Source organism: Camelina sativa, chromosome 7, assembly GCF_000633955.1.
Source record: "Camelina sativa cultivar DH55 chromosome 7, Cs, whole genome shotgun sequence".
NCBI classification, from domain to species: domain Eukaryota; kingdom Viridiplantae; phylum Streptophyta; class Magnoliopsida; order Brassicales; family Brassicaceae; genus Camelina; species Camelina sativa.
In genome coordinates, this window is record NC_025691.1 from 24036728 (window position 1) to 24058220 (window position 21493).

Sequence of the window (21493 nt, forward strand, 5' to 3'; positions counted from 1 at the left end):
TCAAGTCTGATTTTATATAACATGTACCAAAATTACAACTTTGGAAGCTTCTACTTTTCACCTATTACAAGGTTGGATTATCACATGAAGAAAGATAATCTCATTGTTGCATAACTCAAAGTAGCCAGCGATTTTTTCTACTACAGTTAATTATAGACCAATAAACAAACCGATTAAACTAAAAAGATGAAACAGAGATCAGTACACTGATCTGCAACCATTCCTTCATCTTCCATCTGTTGTAGATAAGCAGGATCCAAAAAATGCGAACCAAAAAGTAAACTTTCCATTATTCCTGCTTTGAAGATACTACAAGTTCCCAAAAAACCTTGACAGTGATTGTAGAGTAATATTATCTCTTTTTTGGAGGTATCTAAATTCCTCCACCTTTGTATTCTTGAACTTTTTGTTTTAGTTTTCTTTCTCTATCTTTTGCTATCTCAGTTCTTGGATGTTTGGATGACTCTCTTACTTCAAATTTGGATGCTTCTCCAATTCCTGCATTTTTAAAAACTTTTGAAGTGCTTTCACGATCAGTGGATGGAGTTACATTAGAGCTGTTTGAGGATTGTATTCTGAGACTTGACGCCCATTTTGGTATTGGTACTGCAAAGAGCTGAACATTTTCAGCTTTGAAATCTGGAAAGTAAGGAGAAGCAGCCGCTATTTCCTCTGGATTAAGTGGAGGAGTATCCACTCTTGGAGGTTGAGAATTTGGTGTTGGAAATGATCTATCTGATATCTGAGATTGTGAATTGATATCATCCATGTTTAACATATCATTCTCAACAACTCTATTCTGATCAAGTCTTTCTGGAATTGCATGGTTAACTCTATTAGTCGGGATACGCTGAAGGAACGGACACTGAATCCTATGGTGAGTCATTCTGTAACAGTTACTACAGATTCTTCTAAGACGCTCATACTGAAAGCGTATCATTGCTGTTTCTCCAGATCTAAACCTGATTCTTCGAAAGAAACGTAGACAATCAGTAATTCCAAACCTTATTCTGACTCTGATACAAGCTATCTGAGTAGTTGTTGCTTCATGAAAGTCCATTGTCACTATTTCTCCAAGTCTTTCCGCTATAAGCTGCACTGTCTCATTAGATACATATGGTAGAGGGATACCACAAATTTGAACCCAGAGATCGATAGTAGTCAGAAAATCTAAGTTTGGAAAGTCCTCCCATCTTTGGAAAGCAACAAACCAATCATTGAAAACCCATGGTTCTCTTCTCTGCACTGAGATAAGATCGACTTCTGATTCAAAAAGAAACTAAATAAAAGTACCATCCAGTACTCTTCCATGAACTTGTGAAGCAAGACCCCATGACCTTGGTAAAGAAGATATCACCGTCTGAGGATTCTGAACACTTGGATTCAGTGCTCTAGCTATTAGACTTAACCTGTTGCGAGATATCGTTGCTGCGTATGCAGAATGAGGGATGAGTATTTCTGGATCATCACGTCCCAAAACCAAGTTTTGAATTTCATTCCACATCTCGTCAGCCATGAAAAGGTATTTAAAAGGAAAAAGGAAGAGAAATTTCAGGTAAAAACCAGAGAGAAAGGAAGGAATGGGTAAAAAGGTTAACTAGAAGGGTATATAAGTAAAAGAGATAGAAGAAAAGAGTTAAGAGGATACTTAAGATGAAGGTTTGCTAATATCTACGATAAGAGATAGAAGAAAAGAGTTAAGAGGATACTTAAGAGGAAGGTTTGCTAATATCTACGATATAAAAAAGATTTATAGAAATAGTAGAATAAAGATATAAGAAGTTAAAAGAAGAAAAGGTTAAAAACCAAAGATAACGTAGAAATTTTCACATTGATAAAATAACAGTCAACAAAGACTCAATCTTATCAAAGAGAAAACTAAGGATAATATAATAAAAAAGAACCTCTTCATGCAAACTGCCAGACAAGAGGACACAAGACAAACCTTTCACCTTAGGTAAATTTGAGTTGGAGATACCATTCCTCTTTTTGAAGTTACTTTTTTGTCAGAACCGAATCTGAATGGACTTAGAAGGTCAAGGAGGAAAACATTGTAACCTTCTACTTCAACTCCAGGTCAAACCTTGCTTGTGATGCAATCTTGTCTATACCCAGCCTCCGTTTGTTTCACATACTCTTTAGCAAATAACTCGGATAGCCACTTAGGATGCCCAGTAGCAACATAGGATTGTAAACGTAATCCTTTTATTACACTATTCGCTATTTCAAACGCTCCTTTGTTACAGCTTGGAGGTTCCATTACCATAAACCAATTAGATTTGTCGATTGTAAAGCTTAACAACTCTGCAATGTGACCTATCATAGCTGGCCAATCTTTCGGTTTATGGAGAGCTTGAATGATCTCAAAAGAGGATGCTCTAAAAGTAACTCTCTGCAGATGATGCTTATTCATGCTGTCCAAAGCCCATGTCCAACTTTTTAACTTAGCTTCAGTAAGAGAATGTACCTGGGTATACGATCTTCGGCTATGAATTAAGACCTTTCCATTTGAATCTCTGACCACCCATGATGCACCTGATGAGGCTTTTTTCCTAGACCAAGCAAATCCAATGTTGCATTAAGGTCTCCGATCAGAGGAGGGGTCCAAATAGCTTGTTGAGACTTATTTTGTTCCTTTTGAGTTTCATTGTTTTGAGCAATCCACCATGCGTGAGCATCGTCAAACGCCTTTTCCACTATTTTATTTGCCTAAGCTCCTTCTCCTTCAAATAACATCTTGTTTCTATTTTTCCACAGAATCCACAAAATCCAAGGGTTGACAAATCTTATATCCTGCAAAATAGCTTTCACTTGCGATATTTGAATCAAATGATTCATGTTGGCATAGATTGAGTCACCAAAACCTTTTACTGGATATGGCACATTGGATAAGGCACATACTTGTCTTGCTAATGGACACTGAAATAGAATATGATTGACAGTTTCAATTTCTTCTTCACATAATTGACAGTCATTCTTTTCATGGATGTTTCTGGTCTTGAGCCTGTCTTCAACTGCAAGAGCTCCTCTCAAAGCTTTCCACATAAAAACTTTAATTTTTGGGACATTTTTCATCTTCCAAAGAGATTCGAACAGTGGACTTAACGAAGGTTCTGCTTCAGCATCCTTGTAGAGGTTATGATGAACTTTTCGACTGCTTAGATCATAACCCGACTTCACAGAGTATCTACCACTATTTGTTTTTGCCCAACAAACTGAGTCTTCTTGAGATATCAATGGTCTTTGTCTGGAAATGATTTTTATCTCTTCTTCAGGGAACAACTCTTTCAGTCTAGGCCATTTCCAATTTCTGGTGAAAGGATCTATAAGATGAGAAACTTTCATGTCAATATTCACTAAGGAATGCAGACTTAAAGCTCTTCTAGATTTCCCATCGCAGATCCATACACTAGTTTTCTTACCATTGCCAATGACACTCTTTAAACCTTCATTTAACAATTCTCTGCCATAGAGAATGCTTCTCCAAGCATAAGAAGGTCGAGTTCCGTAAGTGGCATTAAGAAAATTTGTGTTGGAAAAATACTTGCTTTTAAAGATTTGCGAGAAGAGACTGGTCTTGTCATTAAGTAATCTCCATGCTTGTTTAGCTAACAAAGCCTGAATAAAACATTGAAGATCTTTGAAACCAATTCCTCCCTGCTTCTTAGGTATAGATAATTTCTGCCATCTTAACCAATGAATTTTCTTTGTATTCTGAAGATTATTCCACCGAAAGTTCATCATCACGCTTGTCAGATTTTTACAAAGACTAACAGGCATCTTAAAACATGTCATAGCATAAACTGGGAGAGCCATTGCTATAGAATTTAACAGAATTTCTTTGCCGCCTTGTGAAAGGATTTTCGCATACCATCCATTCATTTTGGCTAAAAGTTTGTCTTTAATAAACCCAAACAACTGCTGCTTTGAACCACTTAGACATTCCGATAAGCCAAGATATTTCCCCGATCCACCCTCCATCAATATACTTGATTTCATCTTAACCCAATTCTTAATCTCTGTTTTCACATTCACTCTAAAAGTAATTGCTGATTTATCTAATTTTATCATCTGACCTGATATTCTCTCATACTTAGATAAACACAACATAATCTCATCACGCTCCTCTTTATTAGCTTTGCACATTAGAAGGGTATCATCAGCAAAAAGAAGGTGATTCACTGAAGGACCTGTGTTATTGAATTGAATGCCTGTAACTTTTCCAATTTTTTGTGCTTGATCTAGAAGATGAATCAGAGCCTCCATACATTGAACAAAAAAAAGAGGAGATAGAGGATCTCCTTGTCTAATGCCTCTTTCAGGTTTAATGAATCCATGTGATTGTCCATTAATCAACACTGAATAAGTTACAGTTGTAACACAGCCCATGATCCAAGCTATCCACTTCTTATCAAAACCTAAAGCTATAAGAATTTCCTCCAAAAAAGTCCATTCTACTCTATCATAGGCTTTGGACATGTCAGTTTTGAAAGCCATGAACTCTCTGGAAATCTGATCATTAGTTCTTAAACTGTGCATTATTTCATGAGCAACTAAAATGTTGTCAGCGACTAACCTTTCAGCCACATACGTAGATTGTGTTGGAGAGACGATGTCTGGAAGGTGCAACTTCAATCTGCTTGAAATAATTTTGGAGATTATTTTGTATAAAACCGAACACAAACTTATTGGTCTTACTTCTGTCATCTTCTGGGGATTTAGAATCGTTGGTATTAAGCAAAGATGAGTATGATTCCAGCCTTTAGGAAGGATTCCTGTGTTAAAGAATCCCAGAATCTCCTTTATAACTTGATCTTTCACCACTGACCAATATTTCTGAAAGAAAAGTCCTGTAAAACCATCAGGACCCGGAGTCTTTTCACTATTAATAGAGAAAACTGCATTGTAAATATCCTGCTCAGTTACATCCTTGAGTAGATCTTGATTCATTGCTGTTGTGACTCGAGGCTGAAACCCCTCCAAATAAGAACTCAGATTGATTGGAGACGAAGTTCTAAATAGCTTTGTAAAAAAAGAAGAAGCAATCCATCCTTTTTCTTTGTTTAAATATCGCTCTACTCCAGTCTCATCTAATAAGAACTTCAAGGAGTTTCCAATTTGCTTGGATTTAACCGATGCGTGAAAAAATTGAGTATTTTTATCACCATCTAGTGACCATTTCTCTGAGCTCTTTTGCCTCCAATAAATTTCTTCTTCATAAAAAGCAATTCTTAACTGATCTTTTATATCATCAACTCTTTGCCAGCAGGGGTATTTGTGACTAACCTGATCATCTAACTCTTTTCTCAACCTCTGAATTCTTTCTTTAGTATTACAATCAGCTGATCTTTTCCACTTACTCATAGCTTTTCTACACTCTGCAATACTAAACATGGAAGAATGTTTGACGTCTGACCTTTCAGTATTCCAGGAGTTTTGAATAACCTTCATCAGAGAAGGATTATTTGCCATTCTTTTATCAAAACAGAATTGTTTCCGTACTAGCTCTTGATCATTGATGAATTTCATCAAAACTGGACGATGATCTGAACCTAGTTTCTCAAGAAACCATTGATGTGAATTAGGGAACATTGAAAACCAAGCTGAATTTCCAAAACATCTATCAAGCTTGCATTGAATCCACTGATGATTTCTCGTTCCTGTCCAAGTAAAACTGTTTCTAGACTTGCCAACTTCTTGCATATCACATAAGCTTATCATCTTTTTAAAAGCTCTAAAAGATGATAAGGGTCTAAGCGGACCACCTAACTTATTCTTATTAGAAAGGTTATCGTTGAAATCGCCTATCATACACCAAGCGTCTTTTCTATCAACACCAAGCTCACTCATTCTTTCCCATAACAGAGGTCTAAGATATGAAGCTGAATTTCCATAAACACAAGAAACAAACCAGCTTTTTTTACCTGAAGATATCTGTAAATCAAGCAGGTTCTTGTCGACAAAAAAAAATTCAATATCCAGTTGGTCTTTCCAAAAGATAGCTAATCCTCCACTGTTACCTTCTGGTTGCACTGTATGAACTTTATCATAACCAAGCTCCCTAAAGATTTTTAAAACAAAATCGTCAAAATTCTGAGTTTCCATGAGGAATATTATATCTGGGAAGTGATATTTTCTTATTTCTTTAAGATGTCGAATTGTCCAAAGATTCCTCAAACCTTGATAATTCCAACTCAATATGCCTTACTCATACATCAGCGGTTCCTCTGGAACCACCGTGTTTTGGTCCAACTTTAGGCATTTGTATGACATATTTCTAGACATCGGAGCTTTTCTCTTAACAACTTTATCCAGCTGCTTCCCATATCCGTTTTTGCTTTGTCTTTTTTTATGCAAGGAGATTTTCTTTTTTGAGGGTTTTTCTGTTTCACACTTATTCTTGATGAACTAGCATCAAAAACACCAGAGTTAACACTCGTGGAGAAGGAAACATCTGAAAATCCTGAGAAGACATCATCATTCCTTTTCTTCAATGAGACTAACTGATTCTGAAATGAAGATTCTTTTAAAGTATCAGCTAGCAGTTTAGGAGGAGCTTGTTGAGAAGCATCATGATCTGATTCGTGTATAAGCAACCCTTTCTGCTTATCAAAGCTCTTTGATGTGGATGGAGTTCTTTCACCTCTGCTGAGTAATTAAAAGGACACAAAGTCTTTTCATGTGTCAACCGTTGACACTGGAAAAATCTTTTTTGGATCCTTTCATAATCAAAGGTTATTAAAACTAGTTCTCCAGACGGGAGTTGAACTTCTTTTGAATTTCTTAGAGGCTTTCTGACATCCATTAGAACTCTAACTCGAAGATAATCTTGAGCTTGAGATTTTTCAGAATCAAAAAGTACCTGTAACACTTTACCAGCACACTCCGCTATTTCCTGAATCGTCTCCTTTGTGTAGTAATTAACTGGAATATTTCTCAGACGAATCCATACTGGAAGAAACATCAGATGATCAGCCGTAGGTTTTACGCTCCACCTTTCCATTACGACACACCAATCATCTTGTGTCCAGACTCATGCTTTTAAGATATCCTCTAAATCATCTTCTGATTTGAAAAAAAAAACGGAAATTTTTCCTGAGATAAAGCCACACCACGGACTCTATTCTGAATTCGCCAAATTCTGGGCATCTCTAAAATCCAATTAGACATCCTCTGATTACTGGGATTTAAGAATCTGCCCATTATACTACAGTGATTCTTTTCCATAGAACAGAATTTTGCTTGATCAGAAAGAACTAGAGGTTTGTCATCTAATGACATCTCATAAATTGCTTTATCTAGATCCATTTCTGAACCTTTAGAAGAAACCATAGCACCAAGACCAGATCTATGAGAAGCAACAGATGAACTAACTCAGCAAATCTTCTGGTTATGTGAACAAGAAGAATTGAGATCCAGAACAGCCACTATAGATAGAGAGAGAGATGAGAAACGCAAAGCCGACAGAAAAAGGAGAAATCTTCGGATGGAAGCTCTACTCAATTAGAGGCAAGTCTCTTTTTGAGAGAGATGTTCTTAAAGCCCTATCAAAGGGATGACATTGATAATTCTTGAGAAAGTCTTACAAAAGCTTAGAAAGCTTAGAGAGAAGGCAGATAAAATTTAGAGAGAGAAAATTTGTCGAAACTTTCATATGATGGTTAACAAACTCTATGTCTATTAGATCAAAGTAGCTTACCTAACATATTCACAAAGCTGAAATTGTATAAGTTTAATGAGTTGGTGTTTTTTTTGCTTAAAGATTTATTGAGCTGATTGAAATTTTGTGATCCAATATTACATGAATTTGCTATATTTTCTTTGCTTTGCTCTGTTCTATTTTATTTTAAATCCTGATTAACTATTTCTATTTTCTGGAAAAAAAATTAATTAGATGATTTTCCGCGCGTGCCAATTACCGTTCTAATTTTTTTGTTAGTTATATAAATTCGTTAACAATAAACTATTTTGAAATGTATTATAACGAGAGAATTGTTTACTAACTATGATACATAGTATGTCACCTGATGACCTAAACATATTCAGAATCTAAAATTGTATAAGTTTAGCGAGTTGGTGTTTTCTCATCGTCTTTAAAATTTATTGAGCTGGTTGAAAATTTGATATCTAATATTACATGATTTTGCTATAATTGTTTTGGTGTTTGTTCATATATGAGTTGTTTATGTACTATTGAAAACCACTTTTCATCTGTGATAATACATGATTTTCTGTTTTGAATATTTTATATTTAAAATATACAAATTCCTTTATTTCTTATATTTTTTGTTCTATTTTTTTTTTGCTTTTTCAATAAAACATTGATTATGAATTTATTATAAATATATTTTTTCTATATTTTGGGAGCCCACTTTTGACAAGTGCTTGTCACACTAATTTGTCCTATGAAACGTATGTTGCGAGATATTTTATTTGTATGGATATGGATTTTCGTTTTTTTCTATTTAATTTTTTTTCCATGTTTCAATTGACAATTTATTGAATTTTGTTTAAAATTTTAAATAAAAAGAAATCTAAAACAAAAGAAACGCATAGCAAAAGCTATTTCAATAGTACCATAATGTGAATTTCCAATCATTATCGATTCACCTAAAAGTCAATCGATTAAGAATTGTAAACTAGTTAAATTACACAATTTAGCTCAACCAAAACCAATTTATTACCACGCATATTGTTAATTGTTAAAATGGTTTTGGGGAAGAAAAAAAACATGTCTTCGATATAGGTATTTTACTTGAAAATATCATAATGAAACATTGAGTGAGTTCTGATGTAAGAAAATATATCAAGATATGTTCTAGAGACATTGACTAACAAACAAAACAGACACTGCAGATATGTCGGCAATGTCATCTAGATTGTCTTTTTCTTCCAAACTTTTGTTAACCATGTGTCACTTCAACAAAATCCATTAACATAAATAAACTAATAATACTAACTTGCTTATAAGATTGATACAACCGCAAGTAGCAAGAAAATAATATATTTTATATTATATATTGAGAAGAAAAATAAAAACTAAAAGGAAGAAAGAAGCACGAAAACAAACAACGCCGAACACAAGAGTAGACTTCTGATTAATTAGAGCGAGCTTAATTTGCATAGATTAACAAGTTATATGTACACATCACACTACATACATTATACATTTTTCTTTTCTTCTTGGGAAATGGGTGAAGTGCAGAAGCATTCTTCGATCTCCCATCATACAGAGACGACACTTCAGGCTTCTTCCTTCCTCCACTTTGATTCCGACCAATGACTTTCTTCTTGTTATGTACACAGCCAATAACTGTTGATCGAGCTGCCACAAGGAGAAACATAAGATTCGAGAAACAAAATTTTGGTCATTCAGTATGAATTTTCGTTTATTTCTCCTTACCTCTCTTATGTGTATTTCTTCAGGTTACGTTTGGCCCGAAACTGGCCAAGCTTGTCTCTCCACTCAGCTGCAAATCATAGAACCAACAATGTAATTGATCAGTATAACACTATTTGCTGATACATAAATCAGATTCGACTCAATGCTGAGCTACAGCCACCAATCAGACCAGTATAACACTATATGCAACCATGGATGTATGTACATTGTGGACATGGAGACAATAAGCTTACCGGCTTCATCATATCGCTCTTCATCAACAGCTTGCATCATGTTTCTCAAAATATTAAACTCTTTCGTATCAAGACAAGCTTGACCATTTGGTCTGCACAAAGTTGAAACGGAGTTTTAAGTTGCGAGTTGTGACACTAAAATCCACAGCAAAAAGATGTGATCAGGTTAGATTGATCTTTATTAATCATTAGATGTCTGAAGATTTACCGGTCTTGTTCAATAAATAGTAAACCATCTGAAGCAGGTGCCGGTGTTGATAGCTTTCCTGACTCAATGACTCTCATTCCATCACTATATGCAAGGTACTTGTTCACTTGGATAGGTACCTATAGATGGATCAACACGATATATCAATGAAGACGTATTTATATTTAGCTCAGATGGCAAATTATAAAATAAACATAGTAATGTCTTACCTTGCATCTAACTGCTATATTAATTGCATCTGAAGGCCGAAGGTCGAAGCTGATACAGTCCGAGGCATTACCCACCTGCAATGTAGTCCCAAAAAAGCAGCCTTAATTAGTAGAGGAAACAAGACAATTGAGTTCCTTAGACTTGATGGAAGTTGTATTAAGGAAACCAGTTACAAACCTTTGAAAGGTACAACTGGGCAAAGTACGCCTCGTGAACTCTTTTGGTGACTCTAACAAGTCTAACCTGTAGAAAAGTTGTGACATTTTTCATGAAAAAACATGTTCACGAGAAGAGGAAAAATACATAAATGAGGACAAACTGAAACCATATGACATACTTCGTAACCCATTTTGTCCACCATTTCCTTCACCACTTGATACATGGTAGGTCTTGCCTGTAACAAGTAAAAAAACCATAAAACCTCTCTTCAATCACTCTTTACTGAACCAAAAAACAAAAAAAGACAAGGAGGGATAAAAGCATACAATTTGGACATTGGTCATTGCTGCCATGAGTAATACAGTTGGCATCTCCACTGCAATAAAACAAAACGAAATAAGAAACTGAAAACATTCTGAGAGTGAGATAAAATATCAACACTTTTGAGATCATTAAAGCTAAGCTACTACACATACAGACGATAATGGGGAGGAGAAGACCAGTTCCATCTTCCATTTTCAAAACAATAGCAGGGTGTGGAGCATAATCTGGTAAATGCCCTCCTTGAGGATTGTTATGAACACATCGTAGTTGCCTACCATCCCTCATCTTAACCATGAAACCATCTGCTCCACTCCTTACTTCAACTAAAACATTAAAAAAAAAAAAAAAACAGACAAAGAAAATAATCAGACAAAGTTAATATAATAAGGTGGAACTCAAATTCAATCAAACCAGACAAAGAAAATAATTGCACGAACTAGCTTACCAGCTTCCACAACACTAGATTTAACATAATCTTCATCGTGTTCATTAAAATTCTCAGCGGTGCTTCCAGTACCATCAGAGTGAGAGCTGAAAACACACTTAATAGTACTCCTGTTGCAGAATCTAAGAGTGATTGTTGTTGTGGTAACCTGATGAGACTTGACACCTTTGTTCGGATGATTACCCCAGAATTGTCTTCTCGGTTTCAAACCAGTGTAGTTGACAAGTGAAGCACATGCACCACTAACTTGTCTTGGACGAATCGTAGGGCATACAACTGGTGCTTGAAGCGACCTCATCTTCCTTCCTTCAATACACACAATCATCAAATCAAACACAGGAGATTTTAGAGTATCAAAAACATTACCAAATCTCTAATCTGAAAATTCTAAAAACTGGATAGCAGATCATTGATCCATACAATAGATTCCAAAACAAACTACCGAAAAAAAAAAAAAAGTCAAATCAATCAATGATCTCTATATACAATGGAAAGAGTTTATCATGTAGATCACTTATTCATCGAATTTAACCATAGATATCCCCAAAAACACACATATTGATGATGATTGATCAAATAAAATAGGAAGATCATAAATAGTTTTCTGAATCACTTACAAGTGGAAACGGATAAGATCAGATGATCGTGAATGGTATAAACACTCGCACGAGAGAGAGATTAGTGAAGAAGATCTCTGAACGGATCGATTCAAGAAGAGGATCGAAGAGTTCCGAATGAGAAGAGAGGATCAATCGGAAGAAGAAAGAAGAAAGAAGAAGAGAGAGAGATGATTCTTCACTTGAGAGATCAAAGGAGTGAGAGAATCTCCGTTACCTTTATCGACTCAGTTTTTGTTTTAATTGTCGATTTTACCCCTTTCCCCCAAATTTTGATGTTTCATTTCGTCGCCTAACCTTTTCGTATTTTATTTATGGACCAACTTTTTAAATAAATTTAGCGATGTTTACCAAAACAAAAACATCCTTATTAATACTAAATTTTTGATTAAAAATGTAATCTGGTAATTCTTATTTATGTTTAGTCAATGTTAATTGTAAAAAGTGCTCTTTAGTAAATGAAAAATGGGAATCTCATATAGATTTTAAACATAATTAAGGGAAAAATAATGATACAGTATGTATGCTTTGACATTTCTGGTTAAGGAAGGCATCGATATGTAAAAAAAAAAATCTTTAATTATTATTTGACCAAACAAAAACACATGATATTTTGTGCTTTGGTCATTGTTATACAATTAGGACACCGTCAATTTTAATTACGTCTAATTTGAGCAAGAGATGTACCAACAACTTATTATTTAGTTAATAATAATAAAATCATAAGGCATATAAAATTGGTACGGAATAACTCATTCACCTGTATTCCTGTTTTTTTCTTGAACCTATCCTAATATTGTAATTAGGAAACCGAAATGGGAAAGGGTTAAAAAAGGGAATTCCAATAATGTAAACGTGATGACGTGAGAACAAGACAACGTAAAAGCTCGACACGTCATTACTTGACGGCAGACGAAATATTATTCGCCTATATGGATGCCACGTGTACCTGCGCCCTTTGTATCTCTCAGAGATGGTTTTGGATAAGGTAGTATGTAAGTTATAACTTATAAAACATGGACTCCCTTATTTTTAGCCTTTTCTTTTTTTAATCTTCTAGAAAAAAATGTCCTATCTAAAATTATATATTTCTGATATACTTTAACTAAAATAGAATATTTACATTTATATCTAACCAAAAAATAATACAGTTTATGTTACAACAAAAAAAAAAAAAAAAGAGAAATGGGAACATTATATAAAAATAATACTATCAATTAACAAAGTCTGAGTAATTTTTGATTGGCCAATTAGCGGAAAATGCAAGTCTGAATCAAGGAAAGTGAAAATAAGCAAGTTGAAATTGAAACTAGTACAAATTTGTAAGCTAAGAGGTCAATGTCAATGATGGGCCCTTTGACATTGCCAAATACCTTATCGGTCCAACGAAAAAATTGATAGGTTAATGGCTTCACGAGCGTTCCTTCGTTATCCAATTTCTCAGCCCCAAAAATATCCTCACCCCACCCCTCTTCCTCAATGTTTGGATATTTTTTTTTTTCTTTTCTCATTTGTATTTTACTTTTATGCATATGCATTATTGCTTGATCATTGAGACTGACATGAGAGTGCTACGATGCTGGAGGAAAAACAAACAAACAAACAGAAGGCTAAGATTCTCTGGGGTTTATTTTCTATTGCATGAATGATACATTATTACAAATTATGTTGGTCCAAAACAAAATTTGGCCTATAATTAAGGCCCAATAATTACCCATGTTTTCTAGCATCTAATGAATATTTTAACTTTTGATTTAATTAATTAATTAACAACCACCACAAAACACAACAAAAACAAAAGTTAACGGATCAACCGATCAAAATCAAACCCGTTTTATTGGATGCAATTAAGAAAACAATGGGCTTGAAAGGAGAAGGCCCAACATTTCAAAAAGCAACTACAGTAATAAGTCAAAGCGTTGACCTTAATACGGACAAAAGATGGAGCATTCACAAACATCTGAACTGGTCAAATATAATCACTGAACAGCATATTCGAATAGAAAGAGCATACAACATATTTTGATTTATTGTTTTTATAAAAAGAGTGATATTTGGGTATTAACCGAACTTAATTACACGGTTTACACTTCCGACTCTATATGTATAATTTTTTATTTGTCTTATGTGAATTTCTCCAAATAAACATATAATAATCTATTATTATAAAATTGATGGTTCGAGATGTATCTCAAGAGGAACCTTCAAGTTCTTTTCGTTCGAAGAAAAAGCTAAATTGAAATATATCTATATATATATATATCGTAGTATAAGATTCATATATTTTTAAAAAATAAGAAAGATAATCAGATGCACGTATATGTATGAGCTATATATGATAAGGTGTTTCTGATATTTTTTGCGACTTTTAAAAAGATTCGATGTCGGCTGCTCTAAGCCTCGTTCACTCACTCTCAAGACTTTTAGCATTCTCTCCCGACTTAACCCTACCACTATTTCATTCTTTCTTTCTTTCTTCTTTCCTTTTACCACTTTACGTATTTTTCATTTTTTTTTTCTAATTTTCACTTTGCATCGGTTTTTTTAAAAAAAAAAAAAAAAAAAAAAAAAAAAAAAAAAAAAAAAACATAGAGCGTAGTACCAAATATGTTACTGATTAGTTAGTAAAACCGCTTCACATGATCAGAGATTTTTTCTCCATAAGTATAGATAGACACTTGGTTTTATTTGGTTCATTACTCAAATTCTCGAACTGACACTCACATTGATACATGTAAATATGATCATGGAATGGTTTCCTTTATCTCAATTAAGGACTTTTGTTGATATGAATCCATATTCTTGGACTAAAAAGTTATCAACATACAACACATGTACAATAAAAAAATTTTCTGGTCCTTAATGATCATTTTTATCTCTATTCACACAACTAGCTAGCACACCTAGCTAACTAATATATCATCAATTAAAGGCTTAATTATACAACGAAATTTGGTAAATATATATATATATATATATATATACATGCACTTCACCAACAGTCTCAGCGACTATTAAATAGTAGTAGTACAGTAAAACCTCTATAAATTAATAATATTAGGACCAAGACATTTTATTAATTTATAGTGATATTAATAATTATTATTTTATAGTGTAAATTAATAATTATTAATTTATAGGTATATTTTTAATTGTTTATTTTTTAAAAAATTATGAATTGAGACAATTTTTGCAAAATAAGATTAGAATTTTGGATGTTGTAAATTTTATGGTATCGGAATTGAATTTGAAATAATTAAAAAATATTTTTGACAATGAATTACAAATATTATAGACAAATTCACTTATACAAATGACGTAAATATTCAAATTTATGAATAAGAATATCAATTATCGTATTTTAATATTCTATCAAACTATCCNAAATATATATATATATATATATATATACATGCACTTCACCAACAGTCTCAGCGACTATTAAATAGTAGTAGTACAGTAAAACCTCTATAAATTAATAATATTAGGACCAAGACATTTTATTAATTTATAGTGATATTAATAATTATTATTTTATAGTGTAAATTAATAATTATTAATTTATAGGTATATTTTTAATTGTTTATTTTTTAAAAAATTATGAATTGAGACAATTTTTGCAAAATAAGATTAGAATTTTGGATGTTGTAAATTTTATGGTATCGGAATTGAATTTGAAATAATTAAAAAATATTTTTGACAATGAATTACAAATATTATAGACAAATTCACTTATACAAATGACGTAAATATTCAAATTTATGAATAAGAATATCAATTATCGTATTTTAATATTCTATCAAACTATCCAAATGCAAATGATGCATATTTAGAAATTGAAAACTTTTAAAAGTCTTAGCTGTTTTATGAAATGTTATAGAATATTTTATATCATTATAGTTTGAAAATACAACATAAAAATTATTTTATAAAATGAGGTTTAAGAGAAACATACTTTACTATTTAAACATATATATTTACATATGTAAATTTACGCAGCAGAAAAAAAAGTATATATAAATTTACATGATTATTAATTTATGATATTATTGGGACTATATTTTATATAGGGATTTCAAAAAAAATATTATTTTATTATCTTATCGATGTTTGTTATTTTTTACACTATCCCGACTTGGAACTACCAAAATTTATTAATTTATAGTGTTTATTAATTTATAGAGTATTAATTTATAGACGTTTTACTGTATATCTTTATAGGAGTGCATGAACCTGAAATCACGTACCCGTCGTCATTTTGACTAATTTTTGTGCTATTAAATAAGTGATCTCCTTCCAAAAATGATCAAAATTTAATACGCGTCGATTAGGTTGTTGTGTTTTTTCTGTCTTCTACAAATACGTACGAGACAATAATTTTTAAGTAATAACAACTTAGACGACGAATTCAGAAAGGTCATATGCTCAAGTTTATGAGACACCAATATGTTACACAATTGTATAATTGTATATTGCCCTCTAATTAGGTATATTACTATATGTAGTATATGTGAGTGCATATGCGTGTGTTTTTCGAATCTGGTTTTTTGATATCCAAGATTTGATAGATCATGCATGTCGATGCTAGTGTCTGGAACTTGTTCCAAGATTCTTTTTTTTTTTAATTCTTTTAATTATGTTTATCGTTTAGGTATTCTTTGGTCTTGGTTTAAAGAGAATCCTTCTAGAATTCACATACATATATTTATGTTTTCTTGATAAAATTAACACATATTCTATAGCATTTTTCTTAAGCAAAAGAATATCCCCTCCATTTGCATATATGTTTAAGTTATTTACCAAGCCATTGTGTGATAATACGTAACTGCGTACGCATATACCATACTAATTATTATATTTTATTTGTTTAGTCAGCAAAGTCTTGAATTTTTATCAGTATCCGGACATTACAAATCGGCCGCAATGACTTCGTTTAGAATTCGAATTCATACCTAAAAAAACTGGAATGATATAGTCACTTCTCTGATTGAAGAAGTTGGTTTTTCTCACACTGTCGTGCTAATTAGCTGACTAATTAAGTTACAAAAGTTCGTGTGTTACTAAAGTTCGATCGATACTATAATACTCTGTAAGTATAGGTTTTAAGAGATCAAGTAATATACTAATTATACTACTGTAAGTATAGATTCTCAATGGTAAACATGTTCCGGTTAAACTCACTAATGCATGCTTGAATGTGCATGTGCCATTTTTGCCTTAGTACCGAAGGAAAAGTCCGGGACCGTACAAAGGTAGACAAGAAATCTCGACCCCTAAGTTGCAACATCAGTTTTGATGTGATGTATAAAGAAAATGTTTATGTATGTGTGTGTTTCTTTACAATGAATGGCCAATATAATATGCAAACTGTAAAATATATCAACTAATCTCGTAACGTCGTTGTATATATGTGAGGCATATATCGTGCAACGTGTCTATATGTTTGAAAATATCTTCTGGTTTTCTTTTTAGAGAATTAAAAACTATAGCGACTTGTAAATAATGAAGATAAAATAATTAAGTGAGTTACAAAAAGCAAATAGACTACAATAACTATTTTAATGACTAGAACTTGTCACCTAATAATTTTTCTTCGACGTATGCTAATCTAATTTCAAATTTGAATGTATGTGTGTGTTTTGTATATCAAAAACACGAAAAAACTAACAGTTGTTATGTTCTTTGTTGTTGCTAGGACAACCAACAAATTATAGGTATTTTAAGATAAACCAGTCAGTTCCTAGAGAGAACCAACCTTTAAGAATGACTACAAATTTTGTAAAAAGAGTATTTCGCAAATAAGACATTAGGGAAGATACCTGTTAATTGAAAAGGAAAAACAAAACAGACGAAGAAGAAGAAGATGAACTTCAAGAACATTTTAACAACAAAAAAAAAAACCTTCAAGAAAATGCCCTTAATTTGTATTAGAAAAAGAAGATATAATACGGCTTTTAAAGGCTAGCTTTTTAAAAATAGGAAATTGACCCCAGTTGTTTGCTTTTAATCTCGTCCGACCCTACTTGGCCAACCATCAAAGATTCATTGTCTTCCTATAGTTTCTCTTTCTCTTTCGTTAATTAGTGTAACATCCGCGAACCAGAATTTGTATTTTTTGTTTGAGTGTCGATCGACACCTCGGAGAAGATTCGGGTTCTGATACTGAATATGAAAGAGGCTTAGGATCGGCAGAAGAGCTATGCTGATAAGAGAAGGAAAGATTTTGATTTTCAGGTTGGTGATAGAGTGTACCTCAAGATGGTCATGTTGCAGGGTCCGAACAGGTCATTGACAGAGACTAAGCTGAGTATGAGGTACATGGGTCTATTCAGAGTAGTTCAGCGGGTGGGACCAGTGGCATAGCGGCTGGAGTTGCCTGAGGTTATGTGTGCGTTCCACAAGGTATTTCATGTGTCGATGCAGAGGACGTGTCTTCACGAGGGTGATCAGTTGTTGGCTAAGATTCCTGAGGATCTTCAGCCCAACATGACCTTGGAGGCGAGACCGTTGAGGGTGCTCGAGAGGAGAGTGAAGGAACTTCGGAAGAACAAGATTCCTTTGATGAGAGTCCTGTGGGACTTTGATGGAGTAAAGGAGCAGACTTGGAAGACAGAGGCGAGGTTGAAGGCAAGGTTTGAGAAGCAGACCGCGACTTGAGCTTGTCTAGCCAGGTCCAAGTTGTAGTCCGTGGTTGGAGCTGGTACGGAGTATTCCAGCCCATCTCTCTTGATACTTGGTTGCTTAGGGGTGGTTGGTTGTGCGACTAAGTACCAAGATGAGGTGGTGTTCGGGATGCGGGTTGATAGCTCGGATTGTTGTATCTTATTTTTCTTATGTATTTCGTTGAGGTTGTAACGATTATGACATTTTTGAGATTAATAAGATGAGTATTTTTCTTTATGTTTAATTGTTTTTGTCATGGGAAAAAGAGAAATAGCTCGGATTTCTATTTTTGGAAAGTTTCCATAAATAGAAAGTTTCCACAAAAAGGAAGTTCCAGAGTTAGAAAGTTTCTAAAAAGGGAATTTTTTTGTGGAAAGTGTTGAGGTAGATCTAGTCGGGAGATACTCGATGACATCAGACTTGTTTGCTCAAGGTCGTGAGGGCCCAACTCGTGTGATACCGATAGCTTGATGGACTTTGTGGCCAGAGAGTGGGAGTGGTATGTTGCTTCGGATGACGATCCGAGAGCGCGCTTTAGGGTGACGACCCAAGAGCGGAATATTTGAGACTCCCTAGATACCGTAGCTGTGAGTCGAGGCTCGACAGTAAGCCGGTTTGTCTCGAGGGTTGCGATCCGAGAGCGGGGGGAGTTTGTGTGAGTGACTTCCTGGATGTCGTAGCTTAAGGCAATTTGGCCTGATAGCGAGCCGGCATGATTCGTTTGTTGCGACCACGGACGGGGGAAGCAGTGAGTTGTGAGCAAATAGTGTTTTTGATGTGAGTATAGTGGCTAGAGGGAGACCTCGTGGGTCAGTCGGAGGTGTGCGGGCTGTTGCGACAGTTGCACGGGAAACCTTGGCTGATGGTGTTCAGTCCGGTCGGAGGACGTGTGGCCGTGTTGACGGTGGCACTGAGATCCTTGAAGGATGGACGGTGCTGCGGGATTAGAGGACGAATCCTTGTTGGTGGGAGAGAATTGTAACATCTGCAAACCAGAATTTGTATTTTTGGTCTGAGTGTTGATCGACACCAACATTTCCGGATTCAACCGGTTTGTTTTGGTTGATGTTTGGTTCGGATTGGTTCAATTAGAAATCTCTAAACCGACATATTTAAGAGGTGGGTCGACGAAAAAGGGTTAAAAAAAAGTTTCTTTTTGTGGCCGCTTAAGTGTTTCAGAGAGAAAAAGGAGACTTGTGAGTATTCTTGAGTTTTGGAGAGATTGTGGTGGTTTCTGGGAAGATATGTTGCTGTCTATTGCATCAAAAGCTTGCTAGGAGTGTGTGATAGCTGTTTTTGAGTCAGATTCTCCTGCAAAAGAGGTGAGTGCATGACCATGGCTTATCTAAGCTTTAGAATTCTATGTTTCCTTGTGATTTTGAGTTGTTTGATTGATTCCTTGCTTGCTTGTGGTTGTTTTGGTGTTATACGTCCTTCTGTGGCTTATGGATGAGTTTGGGATGAATGGGAGGCTTTGGAAAGCGGAGATCTGCAAGAGAGCGTCGAGGAAGACGATGCTCGGCATCAGTGTCGATCGACACCTTCGGTGTGTCGGTCGACACTTGTGCAAGGATGGCTCGGGAATCTTTGGGAGTGTCGATCGACACCATGTGGAGGTGTCGGTCTGACACAACTAGGGTTTTCGGGAGGTGTCGAGCAGGTGTCGGTCGACACTGGTATGGTGTCGGTCGACACCAACTTTTGTTGGTCGACGATTGCTTATTTCCGGGTTTGATTGATTTTGTTGATGATTGCTTGACATTAGATTCTCAAATGCTTGTGTGTATAGCCCAGTAGATGGGAGGATTGCCTCGCTAAGTATTTGTGATAATACTTACGCATCTCAATTGTTGTTTGTGGTGTGCAAGTAAAGGCAAAGTGTGATCGTGGAATCAAGACGATGAGGAGGATGATGTTCTAGAAGCTTGATTGATTGTGGTCTAGCTATTGTTTGGTTGCTAGTATTGAGTTGATAGAACATTGTAGGATGTTGGAATTTGGTTATTTCATTGTTAATTTAGGATTATTGTATTGTTGGTTATTGGATTGTTATTGTTGGAATTCTTATTGGTTTAATTGAATTGTTTTGTTATCCGCTGTTGTTGATTGTGCTAAGGTGTTAGTGGATGTGGGACCGCTAGTGAATTAATATTAAAAGAAAAAAAAATGGAAAGAGTTGTTCCAATTAGTAACTAGAAATGGTTTTTTCAAACTTTTGATGTTAGTAGAGTAATCTAGTCTTAGCTAAACAAATTTGGAATCCCTAAGATGATAGATCTTAACTTAAGTGACATAGCTAATATCTTTATATATTATAGCCGTATGTAGTCGAGACATTGCATATGGGTCTAACTTACAAAAATATTAAGAATTACGAGTGAGGGAAACAAGAAAAACAAAAACCTTAGGGTCTCACTCATCTTTGAAAGAGATGCTTAACGGATATTAGGCAACTGTGTCTGTGTGTTTCCATTAAGTGAATTAGGGATTACGAACAAACCACCTCTATTTATATATTTTACACATTTTGTTTTTCTAAAACTAAACTATGTAGAATTAATATGGATTTCTTCTTGTTATCATCAAATTTGTTTATGAATTTGACTTTCACCAATTAAGTACCTAATCCAACAAGTGGAAAATGCTCATATTTAACTGAAAATAGAATATTTTCCTATGGTACCTTCATACCAAATTGTTGAATGTTTCCATACTTCTTTTTTATATATCACTCAATATATATAACATTGATAAAGTGTCCATTCATGCAAATTGACTAGTCACCAGAACCCACCTATAAAATAATTTGGCAAAACTTCTTTCGGCTTTTCGTTTTCCAGTTCGATCGAGGGATTCCACAATTAATAGTAAAGCAAATAATTTATGTTATTAATTTCAACGTACCTGCTTACTACACAATTCACTGAGTTTTTTTTGCCCTTTGTATGACCAAAAAGTTGAGTTCTGTGTGGCCATAATCTATCCAGATCATATATATAAAGAGATATATATACTTTTAGCCGTATACTCAAATTTCAGTTAAAGAAAGATTTGTCAATGTAATTTCTATATCGTAGATAAATATTTCTAAAATTTATTGGTAATCCCAGTAACAATTCAGTGATTGTGTTGTTTCTAAATTTACTCTTCGGCAAGATAGAACAACAAAACTAAAGAATCAGAAGTTGTTTTTCAACGGTTTTGTAATTGTTGTATGTATATATATTGATT

General features: G+C 34.2%; 1 protein-coding gene and 2 pseudogenes across 3 annotated transcripts; all 3 read right to left on the reverse strand.

Annotated features, from left to right (window-relative positions):
- Positions 363–1524, reverse strand: LOC104702279 (annotated as a pseudogene).
- On the reverse strand, positions 6516–7408 carry LOC109125666 (annotated as a pseudogene).
- Positions 9068–11809, reverse strand: LOC104702280 (bifunctional nuclease 1). 3 transcript variants are annotated; one of them, XM_010418115.2, is made up of 11 exons: positions 11600–11809; positions 10983–11288; positions 10690–10860; positions 10540–10589; positions 10392–10448; positions 10232–10297; positions 10054–10128; positions 9845–9963; positions 9637–9728; positions 9404–9470; positions 9068–9313 (listed from the first exon to the last, which is right to left on the reverse strand). In XM_010418115.2, the coding sequence occupies exons 2-10, from the start codon at positions 11278–11280 to the stop codon at positions 9409–9411; spliced, it is 990 nt and encodes a 329-aa protein (XP_010416417.1). In that variant the 5' UTR covers positions 11281–11288; positions 11600–11809; the 3' UTR covers positions 9068–9313; positions 9404–9408. The 3 variants fall into 3 exon arrangements, with proteins under 3 accessions (XP_010416417.1, XP_010416415.1, XP_010416416.1); XM_010418113.2 differs by having other exon boundaries at positions 9068–9325; XM_010418114.2 differs by having other exon boundaries at positions 9068–9325; positions 10983–11284; positions 11600–11791.